The sequence below is a fragment of the Nannospalax galili genome, unplaced genomic scaffold, assembly GCF_000622305.1.
Source record: "Nannospalax galili isolate Female #2095 unplaced genomic scaffold, S.galili_v1.0 scaffold591, whole genome shotgun sequence".
In the NCBI taxonomy this organism is placed as follows: Eukaryota; Metazoa; Chordata; class Mammalia; order Rodentia; family Spalacidae; genus Nannospalax; species Nannospalax galili.
Window position 1 is genome coordinate 3,437,143 of NW_008330926.1, and position 16,575 is coordinate 3,453,717.

The 16,575-nt window shown below is 47.9% G+C and overlaps 1 protein-coding gene across 2 annotated transcripts in view; it reads right to left on the minus strand.

Annotated features, from left to right (window-relative positions):
* Positions 1 to 13,565: 13,565 nt before the first annotated feature.
* The window catches only part of Efna3 (ephrin A3), a 9,264-nt gene continuing 6,254 nt past the window's right edge, over positions 13,566 to 16,575 (minus strand). Inside the window, exons 2-5 of one of the 2 annotated variants that reach the window (XM_008854379.2) lie at positions 16,082 to 16,395; positions 15,721 to 15,786; positions 15,460 to 15,537; positions 14,131 to 15,243 (exon numbers count right to left, since the gene is read on the minus strand). In XM_008854379.2, the coding sequence (XP_008852601.1) occupies positions 15,113 to 15,243; positions 15,460 to 15,537; positions 15,721 to 15,786; positions 16,082 to 16,395 (589 nt within the window). In that variant the 3' untranslated portion in view covers positions 14,131 to 15,112. Of the gene's footprint in view, positions 15,244 to 15,459; positions 15,538 to 15,720; positions 15,787 to 16,081; positions 16,396 to 16,575 lie in introns of both variants that reach the window. The other variant, XM_008854388.3, reaches the window with a different exon arrangement.

Genomic DNA, 16,575 nt, shown 5'->3' on the forward strand with positions numbered 1-16,575 from the left:
GGCAATACACACATATACATAAAATAAAAATAATAAATAAAATATTTTTTTAAAATCAGAAAGAAAGCCTGGTATGGTGGCGCACGCCTTTGATCCCAGCACTTGGGAGGAAGAGGCAGGAAGATCTCTGTGAGTTCAAGGCCAGCCTGATCTACATAGCAAGTTTCAGGCCAGCTGGGGCTACAGGGAAACCCTATCTCAAAAAAACAAAAGAAAAAAAAATCAGAAAGAGCACAAATAAATGACTTAACATTTCAACTCAAGACACTGGAAAGGCAAGAACAAATGAAACCCAAACCCAGCAAGATGAGAAGAAATAACAAAAATCAGAGCAGAAATTAATGAAATAGAAACAAAGAAAACAATACAAAGAATCAATGAATCTAAGAGCTTGTTCTTTGAAAACATATATCTTTTTAAAGAGTTAATTTTTAAAAATTTTTTGTGTGTGAGTGAATTGTCTGCATAAGTGTACCCATGTTGTGCAGTGCCCATGGAGGACAGAAGAGGGTGTTTAATCCCCTGGAACTGGAGTTAGGATGGTTGTTAGCTGCCATGTGGGTGCCGGGCTTCAAACCCAGGTCCTCTGTAAGAACAGCCAGTGCTCTTAACTGCTGAGCCATCTCTCCAGTCCCAAAAGGCATATATATTTTGAACCTCCCTTCTTCCACATAATTCAAGTTTTGTTAACTGGGCATGGTGGCCCATGTCTATTATTCAAATACTCCAGAGGTTGAAGGAGGGGGATTGCTTCAGATTCAAGGTCATCCTGGGCTACAAGTGAGTACTAGGCTAATCAGGAACTACACAGCAATAACTTGTCTCCAAAAACAAAACAACAAAAGCAAAATTACCAAAAAACAAAATTACCAAAATCCATAGTGTGTGTGTGTGTGTGTGTGTGTGTGTGTGTGTGTGTGTGTGGTGTGGTGTGTGTGTATTGCATGCACTTGAGTATGTGGGTATATGCCCAGAGGTGCACAGGCAGAGACAGAAGAAGTTCATCAGTGTGTTCCTCTATGGTTCTGCGTCTTACTGTCTTCAGACTGAATCTCTCATTGAACTGGAAGCTCGCCAGCTACCCTGGATGGCCTTTCTCTGACCTAGTACTGGGGTTACAGGCACACATAGCCATGCCTGGCTTTTTACATGGCTGCTAGGGATTGAAACTTGCACAACAAACCCTCTTACTCACTGAGCCATTGCTCCAGTCTCCCCCCAACCCACAATTGTTTAAAAGAGAAAAAATTATACATTCATAAAAGAATTTTCATGCTTGAAGATGCTATGAGTATTCTTATCAACGTGGTCTTTTGTTTCATGTACTAATAAGTCTGAATCCTGCCCTATTACTTTCCCTTTATAAACTAAGTATGTGGTACATGCTTGTAATCCGAGTACCTGGGAGATGGAGGGAGGAGGAATAGAAGTTCAGGGCTAGGCTCAGCTACATAGTGAGTTCAAGGCCTGGGACACACGAAAAAAAAAAAAAAATTGGAGGTGGATGGCAAGATGGCTTGGCAGGTAAAGGTGTTTGCCTCCAGGCGTGATGACCTGAGTTTGATCCCTGAAGCTCACACATCAGAATGTATGAACAGACTTCAGAAAATTATCCTCTGACCACATGCAGGCCCTGGTATGTGCACCATGGCATGTGCATGCATGCATACACATACATTCTCTCTCTCTCTCTCTCTCTCTCTCTCTCTCTCTCTCTCTCTCTCACACACACACACACACACACACACACAAATAAATAATTATAAAAATTTGGGACTGGAGAGATGGCTCAGAGGTTAAGAACACTGGCTGCTCTTGCAGAGGACTCAGGTTTGATTCCCAACACCTACATGACAGCTAACAACTGTCTGTAACTCCAGTTTCAGGGGCCCTGACTCCCTCTTCTGTCCTCTATGGGCACTGTACAACATGGGTGCACTTACATGCATGCAGGCAATACACTTATACACATAAAATAACCTGTAGTCCCAGCACTTGGGAGGCAGAGGCAGGCAGATCTTTGTGAGTTCAAGGCCAACCTGGTCTACATAGTGAGTTCCAGGACAGCTTGGGCTACAGGGAAACCCTCCTTCAAAAAGAAAAAAAAGAAAAATAATTATAAAAATTTTGCTGGGCATGGTGGTACATGCCTTTAGTCCCAGCACTTGGAAGGCAGAGGCAGGTGGATCTCTGTGAATTCAAAGCTAGCCTGGTCTACATAGCGAGTTCCAGACCAGCTGGGGCTACAGGGAGGCCTGTCTCAAAAAGGCAAAATAATAATAACAATAATAATAATAACAATAATAATAATTTTATTTTCCTTTTAAGGAAAGGACATTTATCTAAGAATTCATGCTAACAGAAGCCTCTCACCCACTGGCCTGATGGAGCCATCAGTATCAGTTCATTAAGGGATGGAGCCCTTCTGTTCCTAAGGCCAGTGGCTTTATCACCATGCCTCCGGCTGCATACCCACCATCTTGAAATATACATTTGTTTCCATGCACTGTGTGGATTGAGGCCACTTGCCTGTCACACAAATTCCCTTCTTTTCAAGGGCTGTTTTTAAAAAATGTTTTTATATAAATAAATAAATAAATAAATAAAATAAAAATAATAAAATATTTTAAAAGTATTTTTTATTACTTTTAGATTTATTTTCATGTGTGTGACTGTTTTGCCTGCATATATGTTACTGTACCACATGCATGCAATGCCTGCAGAAGCCAGAAGAGGGCATCAGAACCCCTGGAGCTGGAATTACAGGTAGTGGTTAGCCATATAGGGGGACTGGGAACAGAACTAGGGTCCTCTGTAAAAGCAGTCATTGCTCTTAACCACTGAGCCATCCCTGCACCCCTAAAGAGTTTTTTTGGTTTTTTGTTTTGTTTTGTTTTTTGGTGTTTTGAGACAGGGTATCCCTGTAGCACCAGCTGGCCTGGAACTCACTATGTAGACCAGGCTGGCCTTGAACTCACAGAGATCCACCTGCCTCTGCCTCCTGAATGCTGGGACTAAAGGCATGTGCCACCACACCCAGTTTAAGAGCTAGTTTTTTTAAAGTACATAGGCATGCCTCAGTCCTTTTTTTTTTTTTGAGACAAGGTCTCCCTGTAGCCCCAGCTGGCTTGGACTTCACTACTTTTTAAGTCAGGAAGCTTCTCACCACCAAATCTCATTTCTCCCATGGATAAGAGCACAATGCATATAAGCTTTCAGTTGTTACAACTTTTTTTTATTTTTCTTTTATAAGTTTATTCTCTCCAAAAACTTTAAACCCAAGTTGCCCTTGCTATAATGACTATTACTGCTAGTTTTTTGTTTGTGTGCTTGTTTGTTTGGTTTTTGTGCTGGGCAAGTGTCCTACCACCGACCTATATCACCTGCCCTTTTTTAATTTTTAATTTTTAAAAAGTTTTCAATCGGGCTGGAGAGATGTCTCAGCAGTTCAGAGCACTGTCTGCTCTTGCAGAGGACCAGAGTTTGGTTCCTAGCACCCACATGGTGGCTAAGAAAAATCTATAACTCCAGTTCCAGGGGACCTGACACCCTCTTCTGACCTTTTGGGTATTTCATGACATGGGTGCACTTACATACATGTAGGCAATATAGTCACACACATAAAAATATAAACAAATAGCTGGGTGTGGTGGCACACGCCTTTAATCCTAGCACTCTCAGGAGGCAGAGGCAGGTGGATCTCTGTGAGTTCAAGGCCAGCCTGGTCTACATAGTAAGTTTCAAGCTAGCTGGGGCTACTGAGAGATCCTATCTCAAAAAGACAATATGTATATCAAAGAGAAAAGTTTTCAATCTGCATCTCAGGCTGGCCTTGAACTCGTGGTGCTTTTCCTGTCTCAGTCTCCCTTCTTATTCCCGTTTTCTTCCACTCTAAGTACAATGAAGTGTCTCAGGACTGTTGTGGAGTCAACCTGTTAAAGCGGCTGCTGAAACTTTGTACTTAGTGCCCCTGCCTGTTTAGGCTAACTTGCTAGATCCTAAGCTTACTCATAAATCTGTCTTCCATGAACAGTGCTACATTAGCACAACTGAGCACCACCCTGGTTTCTGGCCTCTCTAGAACAAAGCTCAGGGCTTTATTTTAGTCCTTCTATTTTATAACTATGCCTTCTTTACCATCTGTCTTTGATGCTGCTGAACACAGAGAGGATTCTTAGGAGCAAGCCCAGAAACATTGCAAGTAGTAAGGCAGCACAAAAATATAGGGACAATCAACCAGGAATTCCATGTATTCTCAAGTATGAAGGTGAAGAAAGGCCCCTTCAGATATTCAAAAGCTGAAAGATGCCGGGCTTGGTGGCGCACATCTTTAGTCTTAGCACTCAAGAGACAGAGGCAGGCAGATCTCTGTGGGATTGAGGCCACCCTGGTCTCCATAGTGCATTCCAGGCCAGCTGGGGCTACAGGGAGACCCTGTCTCAAACAACAACAACAATAAAGCTGAAAGAATTCATCTGGAGCAGACTTGCTCTGCAAAAAATATTCTGAAAAATCCTTCAAGCAGAAGAAAAAGACATGAGATAGAAATCCATCCACACAGATATGGAGAGACTCAGCAATTGGTAAATCTGTTCTTTTAAAATAGACAGTTGAGCCGGGCATGGTGGCGCACGCCTTTAATCCCAGCACTTGGGAGGCAGAGGCAGGCAGATTTCTGTGTGTGAGTTTGAGGCCAGCCTGGTCTGCATAGCAAGTTCCAGGCCAGCTGGAAAAAAAAACTCTTTCAAAAAAAAAAAAAAAAAAAAAAAAAAAAGTAAGAAAGACAGTTAAGTGTGCGAAACAAAACTACATGATATGTAGAAATAAAGCACACTGACAACAGAGCCAGTGGGGAGGTGGGAGGGTAGAAGAGGCACTTCCACTAAGCAAAGCAGCCATTCCCTGTCGTAAGGGAAACACACACGTTAATTAAAGCTTAAATAAGCCAGTACAGGAAATGACATGGAGTTAGGGGCACAGGGAAGGCACTCTGCAGGGTAGTAGGGCTCATGCCCAAGCACAGCAGGTCCCACCCAGCCCCTGCAGGTACCCTGGACATAGCCGGTCCTGTCTGGAAACATCTCTCCTGCCACCTACTGGTAGTAAAACTGGCCTAGTTTCAATTCAAGCCTCTGCTTAAGACAAAGCCTCCAAGATATGTCCTTGATTCTCAGTTGTTTCCAGGCCTGGAGGGCTCAGAGGCTGCCAGATGTTTGAGTTCCCCTATCAGTAGTCCCAGTGGAGGTTCACGCCAACTGTGGGCCCCCACAGCCCATCAGCGGCTGCAGATGGGTGAAAAAAATCCATCCAGCTCCAGCACTGTGGGAATGGCATCCGGGTGGGGCAAGTGCATCCTGTCAGGGAATGGGCAGTGGCCTATTGCTCACCAAGGGCATTTATTGAGGTACCTGTGTGAAATGTCGTGCTCTGCTGTGAGTGTCAGTTTTTTAGTGACTGTTGCTGTTGTGAAACTTCAGCACAGCAGCCTCTTCCCTTTTGATCCTGTTTGTTCTCTCTCCTGCAGTGGTTCAGGTCTCCATCCTGCACACCACCACCCTACCTGGCAAATTGTCAACTATCCCCAAGCTCCTTCCCTCTCAAAACATTCCTTGACAACCCAAATGGTCACCTATTCTAGGTTGCTTATCTAAAGTTTTGTTTTGTTTTGAGACCAGGTCTTATGTATCCCAGATTAGCCTCCTTATGTAGCAGAGGCTGACCTGGAACTCCTGATCCTCCTGCCGTCACCTCCCAAGTCCTGAGGTTACAGGCTCAAACTGCTATGCCCAGCTCTGCATACCCAAACTTTAGCTCCTGCTTTTGTGTGTAGTTGGTGCTCAAGGAGTGTGGAATGCTCCTAAGGCCCATTCTGGTGGCCTTTCTAGGACACTGAGAGTGTCCCTTTCCCCAGGCCTGGAAGGGGATGCCCAAATGACTGGCCTCAGTGCATAAAGGGATGCCAGAAATATCTCTCATGGCCAGGGATCAGTTGGGTCATTCTGGGGCCCAGGCAGATGTGGGTGGAACAAGAATCCCTCATGTGGGGAACAGCCTCTGTTGGTCTCCTTTGGGCCCTTCCCTGAGGCTCAGTATCTGGTGTTTGTGTGTGTGTGATTGTCAGCCTGTGAGTAAGCCTGTCTGTGGTGTGGGTGGAAGGGACTCTCCAGTCTCAGGCTTAGCTCTTATTCTTCCCAGCCAGTCCTCCATTGTCTTCTCCATCTGAGAGATGGGTGGGCAGGTGGCCTTCAAGTCCCTGGCAGGAAGTGTGGTGATCATGGACAGCAATGCTGGCCGTGGGCTTCTGTCTCTGCAAATATGTGGGTATGAACAGGTTCCTTCTCTGTGGGCCTGTGAATGTGCCTGGGTGCACCCTTACAGTTGCTTTTGTGCCTTGTGTGACCATTGATGTGACCTATAGGTTCCAGCAATGTGAATGTGGCACTGCCCTCCCCCACACCCACCTTCCTTCTGTATTTTCCTGGACTCCCAGCTTCTCCCTGTTGGTTTGGCCACTGACTTTCTTGGCACCAAACACTGTTTGTTTTGTTGGGACTTTTAGCTGGTCTGTGTTGGAGAACTGTGTCATTTTTTGGATGCCAGTCCTCAAATGTGTCATCTTGTGTGACCCTGGATGTAAGTGTGGCTTAGGTTGCCTGTAAGCTCCTTTCTCTGTGTGTAAGTTGGAGTTGTGTAAATGTGTTATATGGTATGACATGAGTATGTGCCTCTATGTGTGTGAAGGTTTGGAAGTGGGTTGAGTATACACACCTGGACCTGTGTGGGTTGTGTCCTGTAGAGCAGAGTCCATCTGTGGAAACCTGGGCTGGTCTCTCAGGCACAATGTGAGGCCCCTTCCATCTCAGCTGTGTAAACAAGCCCTGCCATCATTTCCAAGGTCCCTTCAAGTTGTCACCCTTATCCTCCTGCCTTGAACAGTGAGTGTTTGACTGTATGGGGTCACTAAGTTGTGAGATTATATGAGTCGGTGTATTAGTCAGGGTTCTCTAAAGAAACAGAACCGGCAGAATGAATATATATGTGTAGAGATTTATCAGCTTAGCTCACAGGATAGAGTCCGAGTAGTCCAACAATGGCTGCACCACACTGGAGAGGCTGAGAATCCGTAGTCACTCAGTCCACAGGCTGGATGTCTCAGTAGCCCCAATCTGGCGCTGAAGGTCTGACAAATTCCAAAAGATCAGCTAGTCTTCAGTACTCACCAGTGAGAGAGAAGGCAAGCAGCAAGAAGCCTGGTGTTCTCCTCTGCCTTGGCCTTTTATACCGGCTGCCATCAGAAGGTAACACTCACATTTAGGGTGTGTCTTCTGGTTTTAGATGATCCAATCAAGAAGATCTCTTTCATTTCAGTTAATCCCAGATCCAGTTAAGTTGACACCCAGGATTAGCCATCACAGTTGGTATGAACTAAAGTTCTTGCAGAGTTGGGACACCAGCCTCTCAGGGGCTGGAGGAACCCCTGGCCTGGCCTGATGAGCCTAGTTCCCCCTGGAACTCTTTTATAGCCAGGCTTGACAACAGCCCTATAATTACCAGGGACCAGATGCTATGGTGAAGGGCAAGAGGCTGGCATGACCCTCGTGGGGGAGGAGCCATATCTGCCCCCACTGGCCAAGCTGGAGAAAACTGGAGGAGGCTGAACCCCAGGGTCAGTTGCAGGTCAGTAGCCCTGGGTTTACCTGAGTTTCTCTGGGCCTGAAGGGTCCAGCTGACCTGGCCCCAAGCATATCTTGGATTAGCATCACATTTCCCCAGTCTGTTGTCTCAGGGCTATAGTTACCTAGCCTGTGTCCCTTACCTTCTACTTGTGTCCTCCATGTCAGCTCATGTCCCCAGCCTAACTCACATCCCTTATCATCATCCACACCTTCTCATTCTCCTCACCCCAGTCCTTGTCTCTTGGTCTCAGCTAGTGTCTTCATTCCAATCTGTTTTCATCCTAGTGGCCAGTTATGTTACCACCATATCCAGTCTATGGACCCTTAACTCACATAGGTCCTCAGTCCAGCCCAGACCCCAGTTTACCAGTTGGATAAAACAAAAGTGTGAGGGAGAATAAGTAAGATGTAGGGGCTGAGCAGCTTAGGGCTGGACAGATGTGGACAAGGACAGGCAGACAAGCCCTAATCCCACAGCATCTGGAATGGGGGCCGGGGAGGAAAAAGAGAAGGGGAAGAAGTTCTAGGGTGGAGAGGGGCTGGGTCTCCTGCTCTGTCCCAGGCATGTGCACAGGGGATCCTGTTGTGCAGCCCTCTGCACAATGACCCAACACTCATTCACCCTTCCACAAACCCTTCCCAATCCAGGTGTGGTGGCTCAGTGAGCTATAATATGAGACTTCCATCTCAAAAAATTAACAAAAGAGCAAGCCATAGTGGCCCATACCTGTAATGCCAGCACACAGGAGGCTGAAGCAGAAGGATCACTCTAAGTCAAGGCCAACCTGGGCTATACAGTGATTTCAAGGTCAGCCTGGGCTACAGCACAAGACGCTGTCTTAAAAAAACAAAAAGCTAGCCGGGCGTGGTGGCGCACGCCTTTAATCCCAGCACTCGGAGGCAGAGGCAGGCAGATCTTTGTGAGTTTGAGGCCAGCCTGGTCTACATAGCCAGTTCCAGGACAGCTGGGGCTACAAGAAGACCCTGTCTCAAAAAGAAAAAACAGAAAACAAACAAAAAAAGCTGGGGCTGGAGAGATGGCTCAGCAGTTAAGAGCACTGACTGCTCTTGCAGAGGACCCAGGTTCGATTCCCAGCATCCACATGGGGACTACAAACCATCCTTAACTCCAGTTCCAGGGGAATCCAAAGCCCTCTTCTGACCTCTGCAGCACTACATGACATGGGTTCACTCACATACGTGCAGGCAATACACTCATACACATAAAATAAAAATAAATAATAAATTAAATAAAGAAAGAAAGCTGGGAGATGGATAGATGGCTTAGTAGTTAAGAGCACTGGCTGCTCTTACAGAAGACCTGGGTTCAGTTCCCAGCACCCACATGGTAGCTAACAATAGTCCTTAACTCCAATTCCAAAGAATCCATCATCCCTCTTCTCGCTTCTGTGCACATTGCATGACACAGGTGCACTTATATACATGCAGGTAAAACACTCATACACATAAAATAAAAATAAATAAAAATTGAAAAAAAAAAAAAAAGGCCGGGCATGGTGGCACACGCAACCAGGCATAGTGAGTTCCAGTCCAGTGGGTGCTACAGGGAGACCCTGTGTCAAAAAGACAGAAAAAAAAAAAGGCTGGGACTGGCAAGATGGCTCAGACAGTAAAGGCACTTGCTGTCAAGCCTGGAAACCTAAGTTCAAGCCCTGGGACCCACATGGTAGAAGGAGAAAATGAACTCCCACAAACTGTCCTCTGATCACACACAGGCTGTGCTGTGGTATGTGCACACCCGTAAACACAGACACAGACATGCACATTAAGTAAAGTAAATAAATATACATATATATATATATATATATATATATATATATATAAATTACTAAAAAACAAACAACCAAGGACTGGAGAATTGGCTTGGGGGTTAAGAGAACTGGCTGCTCTTGCAGAGGACCTAGCTTCGGTTCCCAGCACCCATATGGCAGCTCACAACTATCTGTAATTCCAGTTCCAAGGAGATCTGATGCCCTCTTTTGTCCATAATGGGCACTGCATACACATGGTGCACTTACATACATGAAGACAAAATACTCATACACATCAAATAAAATAAAGTAAAATAAAACCCAAAACACTGGGCATGGTAGGTGAAAGTAAGAGGATCAGGAGTTCAAAGCCATCCTCATAATGAGTTTGAGGTCTGCCTGGGATATATGAGATCCTCTCCCAATATATATTAAAAAAAAAAAAAATGCCGGGTGTGATGGCGCATGCCTTTAATCCCAGCACTTGGGAGGCAGAGGCAGGCGTATCTCTGTGAGTTCAAGGACAGCCTGGTCTACATAGTGAGTTCCAGGCCAGCCGGAGCTACAGGGAGACCCTGTCTCAAAAAGACCCCCCCCAAAAAGGACGAAGTCCCACCCACACCATGGCAGACCCCAGCCTAGATGCTGCGCCACCTGGTGGATATGTAGTAGAACTTCAGGCTCTGTGTGGAGCCCAGCCACAGCAGGCACAGTGCTCGGTCGTGGTTGCAAACAGTCCCGATTCTTCCCCTGCCTGAGCAAAGCTGGCTGGAGTGTCTTCTCACCCAGAAAGGGATGACATGGCTACTCTGAACCAAATCTCATTCCCCGAGCCCAACGTTGTGTTCAGTTGTTTGCTGGGGCTGTCCCCCACTGCCCAGTTCAGGACATGAGGAGGGGATATGTAATGCTGCCCCTGGGAAACTCATCTGGGAGAGCACTGTGTCCTCCCCAGCATGTGTGGGTGTGACCCTTCTTGATGTTCTTGCTGCGATATCTAAATGAGCCCAAAGAAGGAGTAAGACCCCTCTCATCTGGAGCTGGTTGTCCTAACTTGCTAGACCTTGGAAATCAGAAAAGGGCATCAAATCCCTTGGAACTGGAGTTAAAGATGGTTGTTAGCTGCCACGTGGATGCTGGGAACCAAACCCAGGTCCTCTGGAAGAGCAGACAGTGCTCTTAACCACTGAGCCATCTCTCTAGTTCCTTGGATGAGACTCTTAATGAGGAATTATCTAGATCAGGTTAGCCTGTGGGCATGTCTGTAGGGGACTGTCTTGATTGTTCATTGATGTAGGAAGGCCCCAGTCCACGGGGCAGCACCATTCCCCCAGGAAGGGGTTCCTGAGCAGCAGAAGAGAGGAGGAAGCAGAGAGGAGCAAGCAAGCTTGCATGCACCTGCCTTTCTCTGCTCTTGACTGAGGATGTGACCAGCTGTTCTAGCCTCCTGCCACTGGGACTGCTCTGCTGTGATGGACTGTAACCTGGAATTGATGCTGAAATAAACCCTTTTCTCCCTAAGTTGCTTTTTAATCAGCGTATTTTGTCACTACAACAACAGTGAAACTAGACCCACTGGAGGTGGGTCTCCAAGAAGTACTCCTGAGCTTTTGGAAGATGAAAAGTTCCTTGAAGGGCGGTGCTTCCTCTGAGGGTATGAATTTTCCCCATCTTGGTATAATAGAAGATGAAAGCCCAGGATACCTGACTTCCAGCCCTGGCTCTGGCACAGACACCGAGTGCCTGTGTCAAAGACACTGCTGTCTCTGAGCTTCAGTTGTCCTGTCTGTGAAATGGGGACCCCATAACTCATGCAGACTTGAGGGCTCAGGTATCTTTCTCCTCATGGGAGGAAAATAGAATAATAAGCTGTGGGCATGAGGAAAGGCAGTCAGGATCTGTGGGAAAGGGCTCTAGGTATGGGTAGAGGTTCCAGTGGACAATCAGACAGTTTCTGTTGTTTTTTTTTTTTTGTTTTTGTTTTTGTTTTTGTCTTTTTGAGACAGGGTCTCCCTGTAGCCCCAGCTGTCCTGGAACTCACTATGTAGACCAGGCTGGCCTTGAACTCACAGAGCTCTGCCTGCCTCTGCCTCCCGAGTGCTGGGATTAAAGATGTGTGCCACCACCCCCGGCCCTCTGCTTTTTTTTTTTTTTTTTTTTTTGTGGTACTGGGGAGTGAACCCAGGATCTTATGCATCCTGAGCAAGCATTCTACCACTGAGCTACGACCTTGAGACCCACCTTGATTGTCAGCTCTACTACCTTCAGGCTCTGTGACCCCAGTCAAAGGATACAATCTCTTAGATACTTTCTATTGTTGCAGTAGTAAGACTTAAGAGGGCACAATGCAGGCTAGAGAGATGGCTCAGCAGTTAAGAGCACCGACTGCTCTTGCAGAGGTCCCAGCACCCACATGGCAGATAATTACCATCCCTAACTCCAGTTTTAGGAGGATCTGAGGCCCTCTTGTGACTTCTGTGCACACTGCATGGCATGGGTGCACTTACATACAAGCAGTATACTCATATACATAAAAATAATAAAATATTTTTTAAAAAAGGGCACAGTGCTCAGAAAACAAAACTTGGTCTTACCACTTGTCCCCAAATGTCTGGCTCCTTCAATCTTACTATTTCTAGATTTTTAAATTTTTGTTTTTCTTATTTTGTGTGTGTATGTGTGTGTGTGTGTATGTATGTGTGTGTATGTGTGTGTGTGTGTAGTGTGTGTCAGAGGACAGCTTGTCCTTCTACTATGTGGGGTTGTGGGATCCCCAGGGATTGAATTTAGGTCATCAGGTTCTGTAGTAAGTGCCTTTACCCTCTGAATCATTTCGTCAGCTCTATTTCCAGTTTTTCAAATCCACAAGCTGGTCCCTACTATACCTGGCCAAGGGATGTGAGGGGCCCGCAGCCAAATCCTACTGCCTCATGGATGATCTCCACTCCTGCAAGAACTCCAGTACCTCACAATGGGGTCAGCACTTTGTATCTGCTTCCTGAGGCCCCAGGCAAAGGTATGATTTCCCCTGTTATTTCATCAGCTCTTGGCTGCTGTGTTTTTGTGTGTACATGAGTGCATGTAAAAGTCAGAGGAGAACTTTCAGGAGTTGATTCTTTTCATTTTTATATGTGTTCTGGGGCTTGAACTCAGGTCTTCAGGCCTGCATAGCCAGCACTTTACTCACTGGCACATCACATTTGGTTTGTTTGTTTTTCAGACAAGGTATGTAGCCCATACTATCCTCCAACTCCCAATCCTTCTGCCCCAGCTTCTCAAGGCCGGGGATTACTGGTATGCATCACCACACATAGCAAATTATCTGAAAGCACAGGCCGTGTCTTCTTTGTATCTTCAGTACCTGGCACTTAGGTGTTCAATGAATGTTGACAGACAACTTGGAAAATAGGATAGTTGAGCCCAATTTTCCAGTCTTTTCTCACAGTTGAGTGTCAGACTGGCCCACTGCCTGCCTAAATTTTTCCTGACTCCACTCTCCTCTCCAAGAATCTTCATTAGGCCATAGCAAAAATTCAACAAGAGCATTCTCTCTCTCTCTCTCTCTCTCTCTCTCTCTCTCTCTCTCTCTCTCTCTCTGTGTGTGTCTCTCTGAAAGGGCCTCACTCCATAGCCTAGGCCGGCATCAAACTTGTAGCGGCCCTCCTGCCTCAGTCTTCTGAGTGCTGGGATTTCAGGCATGTGCCAGTGGTGGTTAGCACACACTCTCACATTGTGGCTGACAACCATAGGAGCATGTAGGAGGGATATCTGCCTAGGACCCAGCTGTTTACACAGTGCCAGTAAGAGAACCTGGGTGGGATGGAGTCCCCTAGGAGCATAGCTTGGCTAGAGAAAGCCCCCTCCCTGGCTCCTGAGAGGCCCTTTTGATTACCTCCCCCATGCTTCACCCACAGCCTCTGTCCTCTCTGCTCTCTTGACAAATACATGGTGCTGGGGTTATGTGCATCCCCAGGCCCAGCAATGGGCATGCTTTTAAAGAAATAAAATGACAAACAGTTATAAAAGAAACTGCTTATATTGAAGCACAATTATCAAAGCATTTACATTTTTTGGTATGTAATATGTTTCTTAACATACTAAAAACAAGGAAAGTCTAGCAACTATGATCATTTCAAAGTAGTGACACATAAATAATATTCTGAGATATTATCAATGACTAAAAGCAGTCTGAAAAACATCTGGGATTTCCATTAGTTACAAAGTCACAGGTATCATTAATACTATTAGTGGCTTGTTGCCCAAGTACATAAGGGAAGCTAAATTTGTCACAGGTGAGTGAAAATAAAGATGTTATTTTCTTCCTATCTAGATTCACAAATCCCCTGAAATCCTTAGACCCCAGCCAAAAACCTCTGACTACTGCATGAAAGGAGAACAGCGTTGACTGGCCTTGACTCTCCACATACCATCCCCGGGAGATAAGTACTCAAGCCCAGCTTCTGGGATGGCAAGCCTGAACCTAGAGAGGTTAAGGGACCTGCCCAAAGTCACCCAGGCTCAGTGCAAAGCCCTGTCACTTTCCACAGATATCTCTGTCTTCCAAAGGAGATGAACCCCAGAGCAGGCACTCCATGGACTCTGACTCCACCCAGGACCTAATCCCTATACGGTTTAGCCAGGCAAACAGAGGGACACGGCCCCTTGAAATCACACACACTCAGTTATTTTTATCTCCATTTTATTTTTTTAGACTAAGAGCAGAGTATGAAAGTCACAGCCAAAGCACTTGAAAAAGGCCCAGGATGGGTGGGGACCACATAGGGTGGGCAGGGCAAGGTCCTAGGAGTTGGTTCCCGGCTCAGGACTGGAAAGGAGGGGGCATTGTTGTCACGGGTCTCCAAAAGTGTCTGTGCGTTGCATAGGTCCTGTCTTCACAGAAGACAAAAGAGGGGCCAGGAGGGTCCCTGGGGTGGGGAGGGCTAACCTGGTGGGGAAGGGGTCTGAAGCTGGACGGAGAAGTCAAGAAAGGTCAAGGTTAAGGAGGGGAGGGACTCTGTACATTATATATAGAGATATAGAGTCTGTACATGCCTGTCTGGCACCCCAATGCCCACCCCTTGTCACCCCTGTCCACTGCCTGCTCCCCCCAGGGGTGTCTATTTGTAAACTTGGATTCAATCCAAACCACAGTCCTGCAAATAGGAGTGGAGGGAGGACGTGCTTATTGCTGTAAACAGGGGAAGGGGGCAGCCCAGGTGCTACCCCTCACCCATTTAGTCCCTCCCGACTTGCTGTCCTGGAGGTGCGTGACAGCAGGTGCCTCCAATGCTTCTGTTTCTTCTCTCTGGGGCATATTTATTTGCCTCTTTGGGGACAAACAGGGAGGGCACCAAGTGTCAAGGGAGAGGTACCAGGGGGCAGGGAGTCCTGAGCACTGCCTTTTATGGCCCCCAAGTTTGGTACCAGACATTACCGAAGCCACAAGGCCACTTGGGACCTGCAGCTGTCCCTGTGCCTGATCCACTACAGTGCCCTGGAGAGAGGGAGCAGAAGGGGCAGGCACAGATGTATGGTGCTGATCCCACTTCCAACCGTGGGAAGGGGAATGTAGGCCCCACAGCTAGGTTTCCCTTGGAGAGGCCCAAGACTCTCTGCTCCTTCTCAACTCCACTCCATCTCTCCCTGCCAGGGGAGAGGGCAGAGCTAGGAGGCCAAGAGTGTCATGAGGAAGAAGGCGATGCCCACGGCCAGGGGCAGGTGTTCCCTCTTAGGGCTGGTCCCGCTGATGCTCTTCTCAAGCTTGGGCACCTGGGGGTTCTCGTCCTCAAAGTCTTCTGTGGACAGATAAATAGGCAGACTGGTGAGGGCTGGGCTGTGGGCTGGGGCGGGGGCACGCGGCGGCAGCAGCAGCAGCAGTGGAGCTGGGGACGTGACCACCCACTGGGGCAGGAAGGACTGGTGCCCCAGGGGAAGGCATGCGAAATTAGCAGGCACCGCGAAGGGGGCTGCGGTTCCAGCAGTGGCCACCAGAGGGCGCTGCGCAGACTCACCCAACACGCTGATCTTCACATTGGGGCCCATGGTGAACTGGGGGAGAGTGGGGACCGGCTTCTCCCCGGAGTGCGATGCTGCGGGGTGGGGTGCGGGTGGGGAGAGAGGAGGGGAAAGTCAGGGCCAGGACCCCCGCCCCCTGCTACAGCTGGGGAGCTAGTCCCCGTCGCCTGTGCCCTCCGCCCCCATCCCAGGAAGCCAAGGGAGCCCCGAAGCAAGGGAGCCAAGGATTGGGGTGGCTGGAGGTCGACGATACTCACTGGAGGCGCAGCAGACGAACACCTTCATCCTCAGACACTTCCAGTGCAGGTTGTGAGTGGGCGTGGCTGAGGAGGAGACTGGGCCTGAGTGGCTTTCTCAGCCTAGTGCCCTTGCGCCCTCCCAACAGCCTCCGTCCGAACTCCCGCCGAGCAACCCCCCTCCGCCAGTCCCAGTATCCGGTAGTAGCTGCTCCACCCTCCGCTCCGCAGTCAGCGCAACCCAGAACGTCCCTAACAGAAACATCTGGGGTTCAAACCCTCCAGCCTCACAACCCCTCAGAGATGAACCTCCGCCACCCTGACTCGGACGAGTTCTGGGTCCCGCCCGCGCCGTGCCCGCGGGGACCCAGCTGTCACTCACAGATGTAGTAGTACTCGTGGCCCGCGTGGAATTCATAGCCCAGCGAGAACGCGCTATAGCGCTGGAACTTCTCTGAGAACTTGATGGGGCTGTGAGGGGCGTGCGGCCGGTTGCATTCCCAGCGCTTGAAGCCTTGGCTAGCGTTGCAGGTGCGGTAGCCGCTTCGGCTCACCATGTACAGCACGTACTGCTCCGCCCCGCCACCAGGCCCGGGCCCCGCCCCCGGGCCCACCCCTGAGCTGTTGTAGTGCGGACAGTAAATATCCAGATAGTCGTTCACGTTTACCTGCACCGTGTAGCCCTCTCGCCGCAGGCTGTGGACAAATGAAGCGGGTCAGACAGAAGAAACCCCAGCGTCCCAACACTTTCCACGTCACGGCTCCCGAAGCCCTTCATCATGATATTTTCATACATAGTAATTTATCTATCTTTATTTATTTATTTATTTATTTATTTATTTATTTATTTATTTATTTATTTATTTATCACTTGAG